The sequence below is a fragment of the Diabrotica virgifera genome, chromosome 3, assembly GCF_917563875.1.
Source record: "Diabrotica virgifera virgifera chromosome 3, PGI_DIABVI_V3a".
In the NCBI taxonomy this organism is placed as follows: Eukaryota; Metazoa; Arthropoda; class Insecta; order Coleoptera; family Chrysomelidae; genus Diabrotica; species Diabrotica virgifera.
This window is the reverse complement of record NC_065445.1, coordinates 25110267-25130686: the sequence shown is the minus strand read 5'-3', so window position 1 is coordinate 25130686 and position 20420 is coordinate 25110267. Positions and strand designations below refer to the sequence as shown.

Sequence of the window (20420 nt, the reverse complement as noted above, 5' to 3'; positions counted from 1 at the left end):
AGAACCACCTGATGGAATGAACCTGGACTGGAGAACCTGGCGGACACTCAACCGCATAAAAAAATAAAGGAAGGATGAAAAATTTGGGAATAGGTAATTAAAATTGTCTATTATTATAATATAAGAAATAGTTTACAATTCTACATCCCCTCCATTTTACAAAAATGGAGGGGAATGCCCCTTCTCGAAGGTGAAAAATATACATTCAAAATAAGACAGGAATTGGATAAAATGACTAATTCTAAACAAATTTTGTTCTATAGTTTTTTCGCTAAGTCAATACTTTTCGAGTTATATGCGAGTGAATATGTTCATTTTTAACAAAAAAAAACATGTTTTTGGACGGTTTTTCGGAGATAACTCAAAAAGTAAGTATTTTATCGAAAAAAATATTCTTAGCAAAAATATAGCTTATAAAAAATTAAAAAAAAAATGGTACATGCATGAGGTATGTAGACCCAGTGGAAGCAGAGTTGTAGCTAATGAAAAGTAGGTTTTTCTTCGTCAAATTCCAAATCGAATATTTCAATGTGAAATAACCCAAAAACGGAGCACTGTTCGGGGAAAATTCATTACAACTACTTTAAAGTGTTAAGAAAAGGTTTATTTTTGTTTAAAAAAAAAAAACATCTAACACTAAAAGTAAGTGAGTTACGCTCAAAATATTGTTGGTCCCTTTTATTTTTTGTTAAAAAAAAATCGCGAAAATCACCCCCTAATTAGCATCACAAATAAATTTTAGCATTACCACTTGACAAGTTACTTTGCTTATGTATTATTTATATTATGATCTGTAAGTTCCATCGGTTCAAAGTGCTTATTTTTGAAAAAGCTGTAGTTAAAATGGCTTGAACGAGTAACTAATCACGATTTTACGCAAATTTTGAACAGCCATAGCATAACCAATTTTTGTCTAACAAGAAAACAAAATATCAAAAATATTCAGGAAAGCAAAACGAACATTTTATTACTCTTTGAGATTTTTGGTATAACTAATAATTTTTAAGTTAATTCCATAAAAAATTCAATTTTTTTCAAAATTAAAATTAAATGTTTTATTTTAAACCCAATTTTTTTAAAAAAATGAGCACTTTGAACTAATGAAACATAGATAATATAAACAATACATAAGTAAAGTAACTTTTTTTTTTATTAATGGCTTTGACAGAGCCAATTAGCCAGACTATTTGTGTCTTTTTGTATGGTATTACAATAACAATTTTAAGTTAATATCTAAGCCTACTTATTATCTAAATTTACAGAGTGTTATACTATATTAATGGATCCATTTTTCAATTTTGTGTGATATTTTTACAATTTTATAATTTTATTATCTAAGCCTAACTAAAATTTAAATTTACAGGACGTTACATATTCGTAAAGACATTGTAACGTCTGCTTATTTTTTTGGAAAAAGAATTTCGTTTAAATTGACAGTAAAAGTTTCGTTTAAAGTAACTTGTGAAGCGATAATGATTAATTTTATTTAAGAAGCTAATTGGGGGGGGGGGGGTGATTTTCGCGATTTTTTTAGCAAAAAATAAAAAAGACCAGCAATATTTTGAGCGTAACTCACTTACTTTTAATGTTAGAAGTTTTTTTTAAAAACAAAAATAATTGATATAAAAATATACCATTTTTAAACACTTTAAAAAAATTGTAATGAATTTTCACCGAAAAGAGCTCCGTTTTTGAGTTATTTCAAATTGAAATATTCGATTTGGAATTTGACGAAGAATAACCTACTTTTCATTATCTACAACTCTGCTTCTACTGGATCTACAGACCTCATGCATGCACCATTTTTTTCAGTTTTTTATAAGCTGCATTTTTGCTAACAATATTTTTTCGCTAAAATACTTACTTTTTGAGTTATCTGCGAAAAACCGTCGAAAAACATGTTTTTTTTTTGTTAAAAATGAACATATTCACTCGCAAATAACTCGAAAAGTATTAACTTTGTGAAAAAACTCTATAGAACAAAAGTTACTTAGAATTAGTCATTTTATATAATTTCGAACTTATTTTGAACGTATGTTTTTTCACCCCTGAGAAGATATTTTTCACCCCGTATTTCCCAATTTTTGTAAAATGGAGGGGATGTAGAATTGTAAACTTTTTCTTATATAATAATAGACAATTTCAACTACCTATTCCCAAATTTTCAATCTTCCTTTATTTTTTTGGAGGTTTTCGTAAAATTTTGTGTTCCCTGATCGGGCTATTGCCCCTGTAAAACAGAACCTCATTAAATGGGGTATAAACACAGATAACGACGCACTTTGTGAATGTGGGGAAATACAGAATGTGGAGCACCTGCGAGTATGCAGACTTTGCCCATCACAGTGCACCCTCAATGAGTTATGGCTCACAAATACAAAGGGTGTAGACCAGCGGTCGGGGAACTTTTTTAATCGTTACCCCAAAAGATTTTTGGGTAAGTTGATATTACCCCATGGCAAAGAGCAAAAAGAAAACAAAATCGCCTCTTTTTATAAATAGCAAATTAAAAATATATACTTTTTACTCACAAAAGTTTCATTTTTACCCCCAAAAATTTCATTTTTACCCCATTTGGGGTAATTTACCCCGGTTCCCCGACCGCTGGTGTAGACGTATCCCGATACTGGGCAGAAAAACTGTAGTGGGATCCAGACTCGAAAATAGTTATTTATGTACCAAGTCAGTAAAGTGACTCTTTATTGAACGAGTCTGATATTACGAGAAGAGCGAAGCGAGTAGCAGACGAGTTCCATAAAGAGTCTTTACTGGCGTGGTGCATACAAAATTTTATCGCCAACATAATTTGATATTGGTTTTAACACTTACTTGCCATTTACAATATTTTTAAATTTTAGACGTAATAATAATTTGATGACAGATAACTTTTGCAAGATGGCCGCTTTCGATTTTTAATCGATAGTTATCAATATTAAATAATTACAAAATCGGTAAAGTTTTAATTTATTTTATATGAATATAATTACAACATACTACAGAATTTTACTTTCTGACATAAATTTAATTGACAATATCGCAAATTTTGTACAATACTTTTAATAAATTAAAGTAAATAAATGTTAATTCATTCAAATAAATAATCGATTACTGCCATCGACTACTTTACATTCAATCTCGGTTAATTTGATTAATAATCGCGGCAGCTAAAGTAAAATTCTTCTTTCAGTACAATAAAGTGTTACTTTACTGCCGCAAATGAGTACAATAAGGAATTACTTTAGTGACAGTTGGCGATAAAGTAAATTAATTAAAGTATCAAAATAATTTACCTCTTTTGCAGTCTCGACAGATATCTTCGCCTGCGTACTGCTCAGTTCTTTTAATTCTCTTTCGTGTTTGCCCTCCAACTGTTTCATTTGCATCCCCTGCAAAAGTTCCATATGCTTTCTCAGCAAGTCTCTCTGATCGTTCAACTGCGTCCTCAAAAATTCCCATTCCTGTTTGCGATGACGCTCCATTAGGGCACTCCATTCCAAGGTTTGCTCCGTCACTAACTTACGAACTGTGGGGTCATTCACTAAATCGTTTTTACTAAAAAAAGAAAGAGATTTGGTTTACATATATTGGTTACAAACTAATAAAAAATTATTATTTTAATAATATACATAAATATATTTAATAAATTGCCAAGCCTGTTCAATTTATAAATTCTTAGCTATACCAATCTACACTCACCGGTAGAGAAAACGGGCACCCCAAAAAATGGGTCATTTTTACTGTCTTGTATTTCCTAAACCTGATGTCCGATTTAAGTAATTTTTTTAATATGTTATAGCCTTATTCTTTATCAATATCGCTGTAATAATATTGTTGCTAGACAGGTACATTGTCATTGTATACAGGGTGTACGAATCAAACTGTGTTTTTTTCTCAAACCTTGGAACACCCTGTGGAATGTTCTAGCTTTTATAAAATACTAAAATTAAAACCCGACTATAGCCACAGATTTTCTTAACATTCTGTTTTTCGTCAATACAGGGTGTTTTTCAATAAGTACGGCAAGCTTTAAGGGGTAATTCTGCATGATAAAATATTGACAGTTTGCTTTATAAACTTATGCCCGCAAATACTTCGCTTCTGAGAAAGGGGGTGTTGAAATTGTTCTTACAAACTGACGATTTATTTATTGCTCTAAAACGGTTTGTGATATGCAAATGAAATTTGGTAGATTTTAAGAGCTAGTTATTGCGCATTTTTTGGCATACAATTGAGAATTTTATATTCACCATTGGCGTGCATACGGGATATATCTAAAATATTTATACCCGTATGCACGCCAATGGTGAATATAAAATTCTTAATTGTATGCCAAAAAAATGCGCAATAACTACCTCTTAAAATCTACCAAATTTCATTTGCATATCACAAACCGTTTTAGAGAAATAAATAAATCGTCAGTTTGTAAGAATAATTTCAACACCCCCTATCTCGGAAACGAAGCATTTGCGGGCGTACGTTTATAAAGCAAACTGTCATTATTTTATCATGCAGAATTACCCCTTAAAGTTTGCCGTACTTATTTAAAAACACCCTGTATTAACGAAAAACAGGGGTAGTTGTTAAAGTGCTTAACTTTTTTATTATCCAACATAAGCGAATGAATCAAAAAACAGAATGTTAAGAAAACCTGAGGCTATAGTTTGGTTATAATTTTAGTATTTTATAAAAGCTAGAACATTCCACAGGGTGTTCCAAAGTTTGAGAAAAAAACACAGTTTGATTCGTACACCCTGTATACAATGACAATGTACCTGTCTAGCAACAATATTATTACAGCGATATTGATAAAGAATAAGGCTATAACATATTAAAAAAATTACTTAAATCGGACATCAGGTTTAGGAAATACAAGACATTAAAAATGACCCATTTTTTGGGGTGCCCGTTTTCTCTGTGGGTGAGTGTATAATCGATGCTCAAATTATTAGACATATCCTACAAAAATCAGTTTTTTGAATTACAAGTGTCGTAAAAGCTATCTTCAAAGTTATATACAGCTTCTGAATGGGTTTCATAACCATTTAGTCCAGAAAGCCATTGCGCATCTGCTAGGAAAAATATTCCGATTCGGATTTTTTGCACAATTTTACTCAAAAAGGACCCCTTTTAACAAATTTGCATGTTGCCAGGACCAAAAGTGGGTCAAAAATTTTTGGTGAACGTTTTTTATTGTTTTTTTTTTCTAAAATTATTTTTTTTGCATGGAACAAAGTTTTTTAGGTTTTTTGGATTATTCCAAACACAAAAGGTCTTTAGTGACATTTCTCTAAAGTTGATAGTTTTGACATATATAAGCTTAAGTTTTTGACATTAAAAATTGAAAAATTGCGAAATTGGCCATTTTTAACCCTCAAAAACTATGTGAAAAACTGAAAATTTGAATGTTGCCAAGGTAGGTAGATATTCTTTAAACATCGATTGATGAAATCCCGAAGTTTTTTGCAATACAATATTCAAAACTCCTTTGTTTTTAATTGCTAATCAAGCGTGCGCGACACTATTTTCCACCGACAGTATGGTGCAAATGAAAGGAATAAATTCGTTATTTCGTAAACCGGCGACTTTAAGGAAAAATCCCGAAACAGGTCGATTTTTATTTTTAAGTTATGATATTGTGGCATATATGGTATACTAGTGACGTCATCCATCTGGGCGTGATGACGTAATCGATGATTTTTTTAAATGAGAATCGGGGTCGTGTGCTAGCTCATTTGAAAGGTTCTTCAATTCTCTATTCAGTAATATAAACATTTATATAATTATTTGTACATGGTGTCCTTCTACTTCTTTTTTTGTCAAATAATTTAATTTAATAAACATTTTTTGGACACCCTGTATAAATAATTATGTAAATGTTTACATTACTGAATAGAGAATTGAAGAACCTTTCAAATGAGCTACCACACGACCCCTATTCTCATTTAAAAAAATCATCGATTACGTCATCACGCCCAGACGGATGACGTCACTAGTATACCATATATGACACAATATCATAACTTAAAAATAAAAATTGACCTGTTTCCGGTTTTTTCCTTAAAGTCGCCGGTTTATGAAATAACGAATGTATTCCTTTCATTTGCACCATACTGTATACACATGCAACGGTAGAAAATAGTGTCGCGCACGCGTGATACAAATTAAAAAACAAAGGAGTTTTGAATACTGTATTGCAAAAAACTCTTCGGGATTTCACCAATCGATGTTTAAAGAATATCTACCTACCTTGGCAACATTCAAATTTAAGTTTTTCACATAGTTTTTGAAGGTTAAAAATTGCCGATTTCGCAATTTTTCAATTTTTAATCGCTTATAATATGTCAAAAACTATCAACTTTAGAGAAAAGTCACTAAAGACCTTTTCTGTTTGGAATGATCCAAAAAACCTAAAAAAAACTTTGTTCCATGCAAAAAAAATAATTTTAGGAAAAAAACAATAAAAAAAACGTATAAAAAATTTTTGACCCACTTTTGGTCCTGGCAACATGCAAATTTATTAAAAGGGGTCCTTTTTGAGTAAGACTGTGCAAAAAATCCGAATCGTAATATTTTTCCTAGCGAATGCGCAGTGGCTTTCTGGACTAATTAGTGAATAATCATGCTACATAACAAAGTTAAAAATGGTGGAACTTTTTGATCGAATTGTTAAAACTTGACAAATGTGCTACAAGTGTGCATTGACTCGACTTTTCCAACTACAGTTTTTTACTTAAATTAGTAATTTGAAACATAAAACAGTACTTACTTTTTTCCTTTAATTAGTTTATCGATGGCAGTACACTGCGCTTTTTGCACAGCCTGTTTCTCTTTGGCTTGTTTTTTCTTCAGAGTATCGTACTCCTTCTGTTGCTTCTTCGTAGTTTTTTGGAAGGCTTTGTCTTGCTTGATGGACTCGATGGTAATTGGTTCGAATACTGAAATTTCAAGATATGATTATCTTGTAAAGACAGCGAAGATTAAATTAGACTTACCCAATTTTACTTCCTCTTTCTTTTCTTTCTTCTCGGCAGGTTTATCGGAAGTGACCTGCAATATTTCAATTAAGATTATTCAGATGATAATTTGCATTGATCGTATTGTCCTTTTCATGAGCATTTTTCAGTGCGTAACAAATGATAGGAAAAAGGGTAAGTCCGTGATAATACACATTTATGACATTTATTCTAACATGACATTTTAGTTAAATCTGACAGTTGTCACATTTTATTTTCAATTTGGAATAAAAACAAATCAAATGTGTTTCTTGCATTTATAAAATGGTATTTTCTTTGATTTGTATAGTCTTATAAATTATACAGATTATATTTGTAATATTATTATCTAATTAAAAAAAAATTTTTTTTATTATGGCGCCATCTATCGACAACTAGAATAACTAGAATAAATGTTGTAAATGTCTGTAATCATGGACGTGCCTTTTTTCTGTCACATACAATTTAATGCGTTAGAAAGAAGTCGAAAAACTGTGACGCACTGAAAGATGATCATGAGAAAAAGAATATGATAAATCGTTTGTTTATAATCCGGTCAACTTAGACATCAAAATGCTTGGCAAATAACAAAAATTGCCGGAGAGCCAAATTTTGGTGGAGAGCTAGGGTATACCATAACCAATAAAGTTTAAAAAGTCCCCATCGATCCCATGTGTGCGTTAAAAGTTATTCGGGGTCAAAGGTCAAAATTTGAGATTTTTTGGATTTTTTTCGAAAACGGTAAGTTTTATCAAAAAAAAACCTCAAACCAAAGTTGTAGATCTTAACATTCTCTACAAAAATTGTCCTTACAATTTTTTTCCTAAGAGTTACCATTCCTGAGATATCGCGATTTTAAAAGTTACTTTATACATTATATGCACATATACGTATACTTCGTCCAATTTACTTACCGTTGCACGTCATCCGCGTCACAGCTTGTAACATGATACCAACAAGAAATATTTAGGCGGTAGGTATGTTCTTTTTTAGAATCATTATGATTCTAAAAAAGAACATACCTACCGCCTAAATATTTCGTGTTGGTATCATGTTACAAGCTGTGACGCGGATGACGTGCAACGGTAAGTAAATTGGACGAAGTATATATACATATGTGGCCCTTAAGACAAGTATAAATGCCTATTTGTGTTTCTTTTATATAGTATATTATACTATTCTGAAAATATTTTTTCAAAAGGTAATCAGTCCCAAATTGAATTTCCTCTATCCACGTGGCCTTGAAAAACATTTGGCTATACCATTGTTTAAAAAAGAACAGATTGTCTATTTATTGGGACCGTGCAAGTTCGGCAAAGCGACCCCTATTTCTACGCTCTGTACTTTTATTCGCACTTTTAATTATATTGGCCAATTATATTAGTCCTGGTTACTGGATAATTGTCAAGGCCATAGTCCAAAAAAATAGTAAGAAGGAAAAATAAGATTCAGGTTATGTTATGAAAACGTGAACAATTGTATGTAGTAAATAAAATTAGTTATTAAAATGCAGTACTGCACTCAAAATACAATTAATTAAATTTACCTTTATATAATAATTGCATATCATATCAATATTGTGGAGCAATATATAATTTTTCTGCTTCAATGACATGGTATGAAATATACGTCAATTTGACAATTTCAATTGACAATATGAATTATTTAAGATAGTTGCAATATTTCTCCGCGACTCGCGCACGGTCGTTTCTCGTTTCCCTTCCAAGTACTTGCACACCGCGAATAGGCAATGGCTACAGTATTGTCCGTAGGTCTGGTTCATAATATTATCTGTTTCTTTTAGTGCTAAAGGTTCAGTTCAAGTGAATATAAGTACTTATTACAAGCGTCTACCGTTTAGTACCGTTACCGTTATTTGTACAATTTTATAGTTTTAAAAATGTCTCAGTTTTGCTTTATTTGCAATAAACTTTTAAGTGAAACTAAAACAGTTGTGGTTGATCGTGGAATGCCAAATTTAATCGAGGCTAGTGTCGAGAGAGGTGATGAGTTTATTGAGTATTTAAGAACTCAAAAATCCGTTACAATACACGTGAATTGCAGAAAATCATACATTCGGAAAACTTCAACCGCTGCAGTGAAAAGACAACGTGAGGAGGAACAGGCTAGTACTTCAAAAGTAAGTCCACCTCATACTAGAACGCGAGTAAGTAAATCATATTTTTGTTTTAAAAAATACTGTTTATTTTGTGGCAATGAAGCCAATGAAGAATCTGAGATAAAGAAAGCACAGCATCTTCGAAAAATAATTCGTAACGTGACTACACTAAAATTCAAAGAATCCCTGTTGAAATTAGCTAAAGATCGTTCTGATGATGTTTCGAAGGCTGTTCTTGAACGTATTAATTTTGAGTATGATTTAGTCGCTGCTGATGCAAAATACCATGACAGTTGTTTCAAATATTTCTTAAAACCTAATACTGGTCGTAAAATTGGCCGTCCACAAGATGAAACTGTAAACTCTGCGATGGAGAAAATGTTTCAATTCATAGAAACGAGTGATGATTGCCAGTTTTCGTTGGATGAATTAAGGAATGTTTGTCAAGATATAGTTTTAGATGACAGAACTATAAAAATACGATTAAAATTGAAGTATGGTAGTAGAATTATTATTACAGAAAAGCCTGGAAAATTAACATTTATTTGTTTTATTGACAATTACCAAGATATTTTAAGTCAAGTCTGGTCAAGTTCAAACATGGCTAGGCAATGAACTGAATCCAGAAGACTGGGGTTGGAAATTAATAGATAATACACTGGAACCGATTAAAATCTTACTCCCACCTGCTCCAGAAAAACTCCTTAACACTATTTTTTGCAATTGCAAAAAAGGTTGTAGTGCCAAATGTGGATGTAAAAAAGTCGGGTTGCTGTGTTCTCTAGTGTGTACCAACTGCCAAGGTCAGTCTTGCTCAAATGTCCAGTTTAGTACAACAGAGGAAGACTCCTGTGATTTTAATGAAGAGACCAATGACTCAGTCACATTTGAACAATTTTTGAACATCCAGCAAGAGGAAGAGGAAGAAGATGAAATCGAAGAAGACTTGACTTTTGAAGTAGACTTTCAAGAACATGAATCTGTTTAAAATATCTAAAGAAATCAAAACAATAGTTAACCTAATAATCAATAGCAATATCAATAATCAATATCAATAATAAGGTAATATCTAGAACTTGACCGGTATTGTTTCCTTAAATTATCCTAAAATTGTCAAAACAGTTAGTGGAGTAGGCCTACAGGGGAAACCACGGTAAAAAAAACGCTCCGAGTACACTACCTCACAGGTGGTGTGGAAACGTGTGCATATCATGTATAATGTGACTCTTTGAATCGCGATATCTCAGGAATGGCAACTTTTAGGAAAAAAATAGTAAGGCCTATTTTTGTAGAGAATTTTAAGATCTACAACTTTGGTTTAAGGTTTTTTTTTGATAAAACTTACCGTTTTCGAAAAAAATCCAAAAAATCTCAAATTTTGACCTTTGACCCCGAATAACTTTTGACGCACACATGGGATCGATGGAGACTTTTTAAACTTTATTTGTTATGGTATACCCTAGCTCTCCACCAAAATTTGGCTCTCCGGCAATTTTTGATATTTGAAATGTCTATATAGACCGGGTTATTAGTGAACGTGATAGTTAGTCAACAATAAAACCAATATTCGGATACCTGTCACATACAATTTAATGCGTTAGAAAGAAATCGAAAAACTGTGACGCACTGAAAGATGATCATGAGAAAAAGAATATGATAAATCGTTTGTTTAGTGAACGTGATAGTTAGTCAACAATAAAACCAATATTAGGATACAAGTATTACTATTGAAGTCCGTCTAGAGTTTTGTTGGATGGATCGAGTAGCTCAACTGAACTGTTGCTGGTTTCAAGTTCGGATAAAAGAGAATGAGGTCTACAATCAGGTTAGCGCCATACAGTAAACCCATACAGCTCGTAGAAACAGGATTATGCCTAGGAACAGGAATGGTTTTATAACAACGCGAGAAAAATGGGTAGAAAAAACTTTTATAAATCTTCCAAAAAAACCCAACGCGAAAAAGTGCGAAGACTACAGAGTTATGAGCCATTTACTTAAAACATTTCTAAAGGTCATTCACAAAATGCGAGGAACAATCATACAAAATGCGAGGAACAACTAACAAGACCACAATTCGGATTTCGGGATGCTCTGGGAACACGGGAGGCCCTTTTTGCTGTACAAGTGCTATTACAGAGATGCAGGGATGTAAATTGTGAGATATACGTATGCTTTATAATTACCAGAAACCATTTGACAGAGTAAAACATGACAAATTAATAACTCTAAAGCAAGAAATTGGAATTGACAACAAAGATCTGAGAATTATCAGAAATATTTATTACAATCAAACGGACAAAATCAAAATAAAAGACTAGTTAACTGATAAAATTGCAATAGAACGAGGAGTACGACAGGGCTGTATTTTATCTCCACTACTATTCAATATTTACTCTGAATGGATATTTAAGGAAGCTTTAGACGGTTGTGCGAAGGGAGTATTAATAAATGGTGAATGGTTGAATAAATAGATATGCAGATGACACCATAGTTTTCGCCGATAATCTGAATGATTTACAGATATTAACAAATCGTATAACAGAAGTCAGCAACAGATACGGACTAGCTCTTAACATAAAGAAGACCAAATTTATGACAATTAGTAAAAAAACAATACTAAACGCTTAACTTACAATCAACAAACAGAATATCGAAAGAGTCGAGCAATATAAATATCAGGGTATCAATTTAAATAGCAAATGGGACCACTCAACAGAAATTAAACGGCAAATAATAAAAGCAAAAGCAGCATTCGTTAGAATTAGACCCATTTTCAACAGTCGAGACATATCATTAAAAACAAAATACCGTCTGTTGAAATGCTACATATTCACAGTTCTGGTCTACGGAATGGAAGCGTGAACACTAACCGTTGCATCTATGAATCGGCTCGAAGCTTTCGAAATGTAGTGTTATAGGCACATCTTACGTATATTCTGGTTTGACCAAATTACTAATGTGGAAGTCCTGCTTAGAATGGAGAAAGAGTGTGAAATTCTCATGACCATCAAAACTAAAAAATTAGAATATCTAGGACATGTAATGAGAAATCAAGAACGTTACGGCCTTCTCTAACCGATTCTCCAAAGGAAGGTAAATGTTAAAAGCGGACCGGGAAGAAGACGCATTTCCCGACTTCAAAAATTTACGAAAGTGGTAGGACACGACTACCAATGAACTGTTCCGCGCTGCGGTAAACAAAGTCAAGATAGCCATGATGATCGCCAACATCCAGAACGGATAGACACTTTAAGAAGAAGAACGCGAGAAAGAGGACAACGAATTTATGGAAAGCGAGAAATATCCTTCGAATCGGTACTTGGAACGTGAAGTTATAGCTATCCGAGGGAAGAAAAGTCAGAATGGCTAAAAAGAAAGGATCAAGACGATATTAACCTTAAATGGATCAAAGAGTGATGGTAACGTCCAATTGCATACAAAGAAAATACGGAGGCCGCGTTGCTAAGCAATGAAGACCTGGACAAAGAAGTAAGACATCACGTACGAAAAGCAAATAGACTGACAGGATGCTTTAATAATGGCGAAACCGACATATTAACACTGAGATGAAGTCAAGAATTTATAAAGCCAGTGTAACACGAATAATGACACATCAGAGACAAGAGCCGACACAGCAACAGCACAAAGACTAACAGTCCTTGGAAACTAATTGGAAACTGCAGAGATGGGAGTACTGAGAAGGATTACAGGAAATATGCTGAGAGATCGAAAGAGGAGCAAAGGCATCTGAAGAAATTGTACCGAATATGAGTTATATTAACGAATCTGAGTTTTAAAAGGAATCACATAAATGACGAAAAATAAAACAGCTTAAGTTTTAAGTAATCAGCTTGTAGAGTGAAGTTATTTGTTAGTATCTTGGTTTGGTATCAATAGTTTTGTTCGTAGTACAATCGGCTACCGTTGTCAATGTTTTGATGCAAGCGCGTTCGTATTCTACGAACGCTAATTGTTAACTGCGCATCGCTAACTGTTAACTGCGCATCGCTAACTGTTAACTGCGCATGCGTCTGATGGTTGCAACGGTTGCTGATCGTACTACCACAGAATATCAGAACATTATGTTCTGATAATCTGTGGTACTACGAACAATAGGGTGGAGCGAAAAAATCAACTTTTAAAATTTAAAATGCCTGTATGCGGAAAAGTGGTCTGCATATTTGTTGTAATACCCTGCAAAATTTCAAATCGATCGGACTTCGTTTAGCGGTGCCCCCACTACTTCGAAATTTGAGGCTATTGGCCTCCCACTAAAGTAATGCGCCGATGCGCCCGCCTTCGTTAATACTTACTTGGTTAATTTTGGTAGTAGTTCGATTCGAGAGCAAACTGCGTTTCTTGTATTAGTATCAATTTAGATGCAATACAGTGAACCGTTGTTTTATTCTGTGTTGTTAAACTGTGTCCGTGAGATCCGTAAAAAAAGAAAACATGCCTAAAACACGAACAGACGTCGCTTGTTGTGTTTTTGGAGCACCAAGGAAGTTTAAAGACAATATGTTACCGACCTGTGCTGATGTTATCAGAAACTTTTTGTGTATTCGCCAGTTTATGAAAGAAGCTGCAGCAAATAATGCTGAACCAACTGTTAGTGACATTAATGAAATTCTTCTTGTTGAATTAAAATTGCTGTGGGTTAAAGCATCCATTCCGATAATATCCGATCAACAAATTAAATCTAAATTAAAGGAATTACATCAAAAATACAGAAATATTAAAAAACCTATGAAAAGTAGAAACTCAGCCAATATGCAAAGAAAGGTTAAAGATTTTAGAGATTTATTGGAAAAGAAATTGTTTGATATTGCATCATGCAAATGTTCTGACTATTTATTATGCAAATGCAAAAATAAAATACCGGCTCGAGAGCATGACTTCATTAAAGATCAGAGGCATGATAGAAAAATGGTAATTGGTTCGGTGGATAAAGTAATTACCAAAAAACTAGAACGCTCTATTTACCGGAAAATTGTGGAAACACAATCTCCAATAGCTACATCTTCTTCATCAAGATCCGAAACACATCTTCCAGTAGAACAAATTATAAGTGAGTCTTCAGATGAAAGTGCCACAAGTGTCTACGAGAAAAATACAAAAACCGGAACAAAAGACGATTTACCGAATACAAAAAAAACAAAACAAATGCGAATTAGTTTGCCAAACTTAGCTCAAGCATGCGATCGTACAGGAGTATCTGATAGAGTAGCATCCATAATAACAAACTCGGTGTTGCAAGATCTAAGTTTCATCTCGGTAGAAAGTCATGACAAAATCATAGATCGGAGTAAAATTAGGCGGGAGAGAAAAAAAAGGCGCAACCAGATTAAAATTGATGATACAAAAATTTTTAAATTTCTTCATGGAATCTATTTTGATGGTAGAAAAGATAGAACTCTACAAAATGAAATGAAGGATAATAAATACTACAAAACTACCATATCTGAAGAACATATTGTCTTAGTCTCTGAGCCCAAGTCAAAATATATAGGACATATTAGTGTATCGTCGGGTAGTGCAGAAGAAATCAGCAAGACAATGTTGGACTTTCTAAATAAAAATGTAGACCTTGATAATTTGGTAGCTGTTGGATGCGACGGAACTGCTGTCAATACAGGTATTCACAATGGTGTTATCCGTAAAGTAGAACTTGCAATTGGTCGATCAATGCAATGGTTTATTTGCATATTACATACCAATGAACTACCTCTGCGCCATCTAATAAAGCACTTGGATGGAGAAACTACCGGACCACGTGAGTTTTCAGGACAAATTGGAAAAGGACTACAAAACTGCGAGCATCTTCCTGTAGTTAAATTTGAGCAAATTCGATCAGTTTTACCCAAATATGATGCAAAGGAAATCGAGAAGCTTAGCACGGATCAGAAATATTTATTTGAAATTAGTAATTCAGTATCTAACGGTAAAATCTCGAGTGACTTAGCAAGAAGACAACCGGGAAAAATTTCACATGCTAGATGGCTAACAACTGCAAGCAGAATTCTTCGTCTTTACGTAGCAACAGATCCTCCTTCGGAAAACCTAAAATCTTTGGTATGCTATATACAAAACGTATATGCCCCACTGTGGTTCGAGATTAAAGCAAGACCATTTTGTTTTGATGGACCAGTACATTTATTTAATTTAGTAAAAAGGACGAGGTATTTGTCACCTGAACTGCAAAAAATAGTGGACAGGATAATACAAATTAATGGTTATTTTGCACATCCTGAAAATGTGTTGATAGCAATGCTTTGTGATGAACGGCAGCATATCAGAGAGTTAGGTTTGCGGCGAATCTTAAAATCCAGAAACTCCCATGAAATAAGAAAATTTAAAGTCCCAGAAATTAACTTTAACGCAAATGACTACATTGAAATGATTGACTGGCAACAATTAGTGATAAGCGAACCTCCAATGACAAAAAAAATTTCAACAGAAGATCTAAAACAGATGATTAAAGATGTTCCTGAAGAAATGGAGATACTACGTTTTCCCTGTCACTCCCAAGCTATAGAACGCTGCGTTAAGTTGGTAACAGAGGCATCCTTAAAAGTATGTGGGCCTGAAGCAAGAGATGGCTTCATAAGGTCCCAAATAGTTTCCCGACAAGCATTACCTAAATTTAACACAAAAGTTGAGTTTTTAGCTAATCTCAAGCATTAAATCATAAACGTTTTAAAGGTGGGTGGGTGGGTGGAACTCGAATTGCAGCCACCTCCTCGTGGTGAGTTCTGGGTTGTTTTCACGGAAAACAAGCGAAGAGCTGCAAAAAAAATCACTTTATTTTAATTTTTAGGTGGCTCGGGGCACCGGAAAAAATTATCGCATCAAATTCATTTTTTGCAAGCTACTTACACTACACGTGAGACCACTTTTCCACATACAGGCGAAAAAATTTGAGAAAAAAAAATTTTTGTTTTATTTTCACGTTATCTTAATTTTTAGGTGGCTTGGGGCACCGGAAAAAATTATCCCATCAAATTCATTTTTTGCAAGCTACTTACACTACACGTGAGACCACTTTTCCGCATACAGGCGAAAAAATTTGAGAAAAAAAAAATTTTGTTTTATTTTCACTCCACCCTAACGAACAAACCTTACTACTTGCTAAAGGTTCAAATGATGATACATACCTCTATGCCTAAGGAGGACATCTGTTCGTTTTGCTTTTGCTGGGCCCCCATAAAACCTCTTGGATCACTTAAAGCTGCCATGAAATCTTCGAAACCATCCGGTACGTAAATTTTCAGCTCAATGTTACAGAACAGCATAGGAAGAGACATAGGGAAGTTGGCTTCTGTTCTCAGAGAAATATGACGGTAGCCGGCCTAAAATTTTTATTATTTATTAGTTCAAATAATTCATCCATACATACAGAGTGAGTTTTATGTATGGAAACACTCGATTATCTCGAAAACGGCTTGCACCATTTTTATAGATTTTGGTAGGTAGGGGATTTCTAATGCGGCCGATATTATAGTGCTAATTACATTGTTGTCAGATTTTCCGTTTTTCTGGAAATCTAATAAACTTTCTTATTTCAAATGGAATACCATGTATATTTTTTGCGTTTTGAAGTCCTTAAGAAATTCTGATTATTTTTATGTTATACTCGCTATGCCTAAATGCCATAATTTCGGAGTTATTGCTACATTTATTAAAAAAATTTTTAAACAAATTATAAAAATCAATTTTTTTAACCCAGGTAGACATTATTTTACGTTCTTTGGATCATTAAGAACAAAAACGGTCTATTGTAATTTTTCTCTCGAGTTAATAGTTTTCGAGTAATAAACAATTTAAAACTGGTTCAAAAGTTCAAGGTTCAAAAACATAGTAAAAAATATAATTTTTGAAATTACCTAAGTACCTAAATTCAAGCTCAACTCTTCTTCTAATAGCTTGCCATAAGATTTTTAGCTCGTTTTATTCTAAAACATTGCTTTTTAATTGTTAATGATGTGCATATGAGAGGACGTGCGATCGGGCTGCATTAACAACTAAAAAACAATGTTTTAAAATGAAACAAACTCAAATTATTTATTGGTAACTCATAAACTATTGCTTGAACTTGAATTTGGGTACTTAGCAGTTTTAAAAATAATATTTTTTATTTGTGTTTTCGAACTTTGAAAATCGTCATTCGATTTTTTTTCAGTTTTAAATTGTTTATAACTCGGAAACGATTAATTTTAGACAAAATTTACAAAAGATCTGCTTTGTTCCCAATGATTTGACTTTTATAATTTGTTTAAAATTTTTTTTTAAATAAATGTAGCAATAACTCCGAAATTATGGCATTTAGGTATAGGGAATATCACATGAAAAATAATCAGTATTTCTTAAGGACTTCAAAACGCAAAAATATACAGGGTGTTCTATTTGAAATAAGAAAGTTCATTAGATTTCCAGAAAAACGGAAAATCTGACAATGTAATTAGCACTATAATATCGGCCGCATTAGAGAACCCTTACACACCAAAATCTATAAAAATCGTAGAAGACTTTTCCGAGATAATTGAGTGTTTCCATACATAAAACTCACGCTGTATAGGGAAACCATATAATACACATTTTTAGGGAAAGTCTGTTTACATGCAAGTAATGCCAACTAAATACAAAAAATTTGAGAGTTCCTCCGTGCAGTGTTGCCAGAGTTTCAATATTTCTTTAAAAAATGACGACATAAATTACACTAAAGTAATATACCAATGGAATTCGAAAATCTGGATGAATTCTATTTTAAAGTGAGTCAAATAAAACATTTTGACTTCTTCTTGAGGTGCCGTCTCCTAATCAGAGGTTTAATATCATGATCACTATCTTTACTCTATCTACCGCTGCTCTGAGTTTTATAGAACTGCATTTAAACCAGTCCCTTAAATTCTTCAACCATGACACTCCCCTTCTTCCTATACTCTTTCCTCCTCTTATATTTCCCTGTATTATCAGTCTTCTCATTTAATATTTCTGTTCCCTCATTACGTCTGCCAGATATTGTAACTTTCTTATTTTTATTACTTCCATGTTCATGTTGTTCTGTGCCCAGTCCGTGCTATTCTAAGTAGCTTATTTATGTGTTCTTGCTTCAGTGTCCAATTTTAAATCCATATTGCAGTATCGAAAATATATAGCATCTCAGAGCTCTCGCTGTCAGTTCTAGTCTAAGGTCTTTGTTGCAGAGAATTGTTTTCATTTTTACAAACGCATTTCTTGCTATTTCTATCCTGGCCCTTATTTCTGTTGTTTGATCATTATTGTCTGAAATCCAGGTTCCTAGATATTTATCAACCCTTTCTATCGGTACATTTCCCAAATGTATGCTTGTTTGTACATATTTAGTTTATTATCATGTATTTATAACACCCACAAAAATTTATGACTATTTACAAAAAAAAAATTACCTGCAGACCGTCCAATGGAAGGATTCTCTGTCCCAAAAGTTTTCCATTTTCATCGTACACCCCAAATCTTAACACAGCCAAATCGGGCAATACGACTTTCCTGAATAAGAACGGTTCCTCATTGTAGACTGGATTGAGACCATTCGCAGGTACCATTCTTGTGCGAAACTCTCTCCTAATGGTATCTGTCGGTAACCCGTACATATCCACTTCAACATATGTGCCAACCTAGAAAAATAAATGTTTAAAATGAAAGTTTAAAACTCGATACGAAAAAAAAAGACAATAAACTAATCAAATCATAGTCAGCAACACGCTTATTTCACAAATCAATAAAAATACCATTCTCAGAACTATTACATTTCTTAATTTAAATTTCTACTACTCCTCCCACTAATACGAGTAATACTTATAATTATTTTTGTAAAGTAAGCATGCTGAAGAGAGGATTGAAAACAACTAAAGAAGTCCTGCATATCCTCATGAAAAAAATACTGACCACAAAAGAAATACCCGATAGCTGGAACAATGCGGAGACACTATTAATGTTCAAAAAATGTGACCGAAAAAACTTAGAAAACTATAGACCAATAACATTATTAAGGCTATGGGTACATAATTCGCAAATATTTTACGTGTATCCCTACTTTTTCTGTCTTTACACGGCAAATTACGTGTAGTAAAATTCACACTGGTGTGGATATGTAAACATTACTAGAATGTCATTCTACTTGAAAATGTCATAATTAATTTAAAGAGATGGCTTTTGAGTGTTCTTGGATAACTGTTATTTTTATAATTGCAAATTATTAATTCAGTTAATAAATGTGATAATTTTTTCACTAACTATGTTTTCAGTGATTGTAATAATTTATTTGTACAACAAAAACTAATAATCAATCGAGAAAAGAGGAAAAGTGTTAAAGTGATTTTTTAATAATATGTTGTTATTTTGGAACGCTTACAATTTTGAACATTTCTAACAACAAAATACTTGGATCACAGGATATATCTGATGTATAGGGCTTTTCATTCACAGTCATTTGTTTCGAGCTTCTGTCAAATGTCGTATAATCCGTGTATATTAATATTACACACAGACTATACAACATACGACAGAAGCTCGAAACAAATGACAATCGATGAAAAGCCATATTCTCTGCTTGGATCTTCCACAAATAATACACAATAAATAACTTTTTATTAAGTTCACGTCTTAAATCAATTATTTATCAAATACACTATATATCAATAATATTTAATCAATTTCTCAAAATATTCCCGATGCAATGTCAAATATTTAAAATTGTCACTGATTGTCAGTGTCTGACTGACAATATATGCTGACAATATTATATTCGATTGAGTGCGTTGTAAGACAAAGACAGATTTGGAAAATATTACCACGGCATTGTGTTCATTTTTTTCAAATCCTGAAAAAACCAATAAATATTTTTGAAAAATTTAAACGCAGAATGAAAGACTAAATTATTACCGAGGGCCGAAAGTCCCTTAGAATAAATAAAAAGTTTATTTTGAATGAGATATTTGAAATTAAAAATCACACTAAATTTTTTCTTAGTTTTTTCACCCCTGTAACATATTAAAATAAACATTATAGAAGTTCTCAGGGACTTTCGGCCCTCGCTAATAACGTAATCTTTCATTCTGCGTTTAAATTTTTCAAAAATACTTATTAGTTTTCTCAGGATTCGAAAAAAATGAATCCCCATTTGAATAGCATTGCAGCCGAAAATACGTACCGATCCTCTTAAGTTTTGTATTTAAACTACTAACTAAGATCATGACAAAAGCTAAGCTTGATGGATACTAAGCAAGAGAACAAGTGGGATTCAGAAAAGGTTTTAACACTAGCGATAATCT

At 32.9% G+C, this 20420-nt stretch overlaps 1 protein-coding gene across 3 annotated transcripts in view; it reads right to left on the bottom strand.

Moving 5' to 3' along the window:
* LOC114349507 (1-phosphatidylinositol 4,5-bisphosphate phosphodiesterase) overlaps nt 1-20420 on the bottom strand; it is a 238381-nt gene that overhangs the window by 9275 nt on the left and 208686 nt on the right. For all 3 annotated transcript variants that reach the window (XM_050647820.1, XM_050647821.1, XM_050647819.1), the window contains 5 exons: nt 18537-18764; nt 16266-16460; nt 6993-7047; nt 6767-6935; nt 3291-3552 (listed from right to left, as the gene is read on the bottom strand). In XM_050647820.1, the coding sequence (XP_050503777.1) occupies nt 3291-3552; nt 6767-6935; nt 6993-7047; nt 16266-16460; nt 18537-18764 (909 nt within the window). The remainder of the gene's footprint in view (nt 1-3290; nt 3553-6766; nt 6936-6992; nt 7048-16265; nt 16461-18536; nt 18765-20420) is intronic.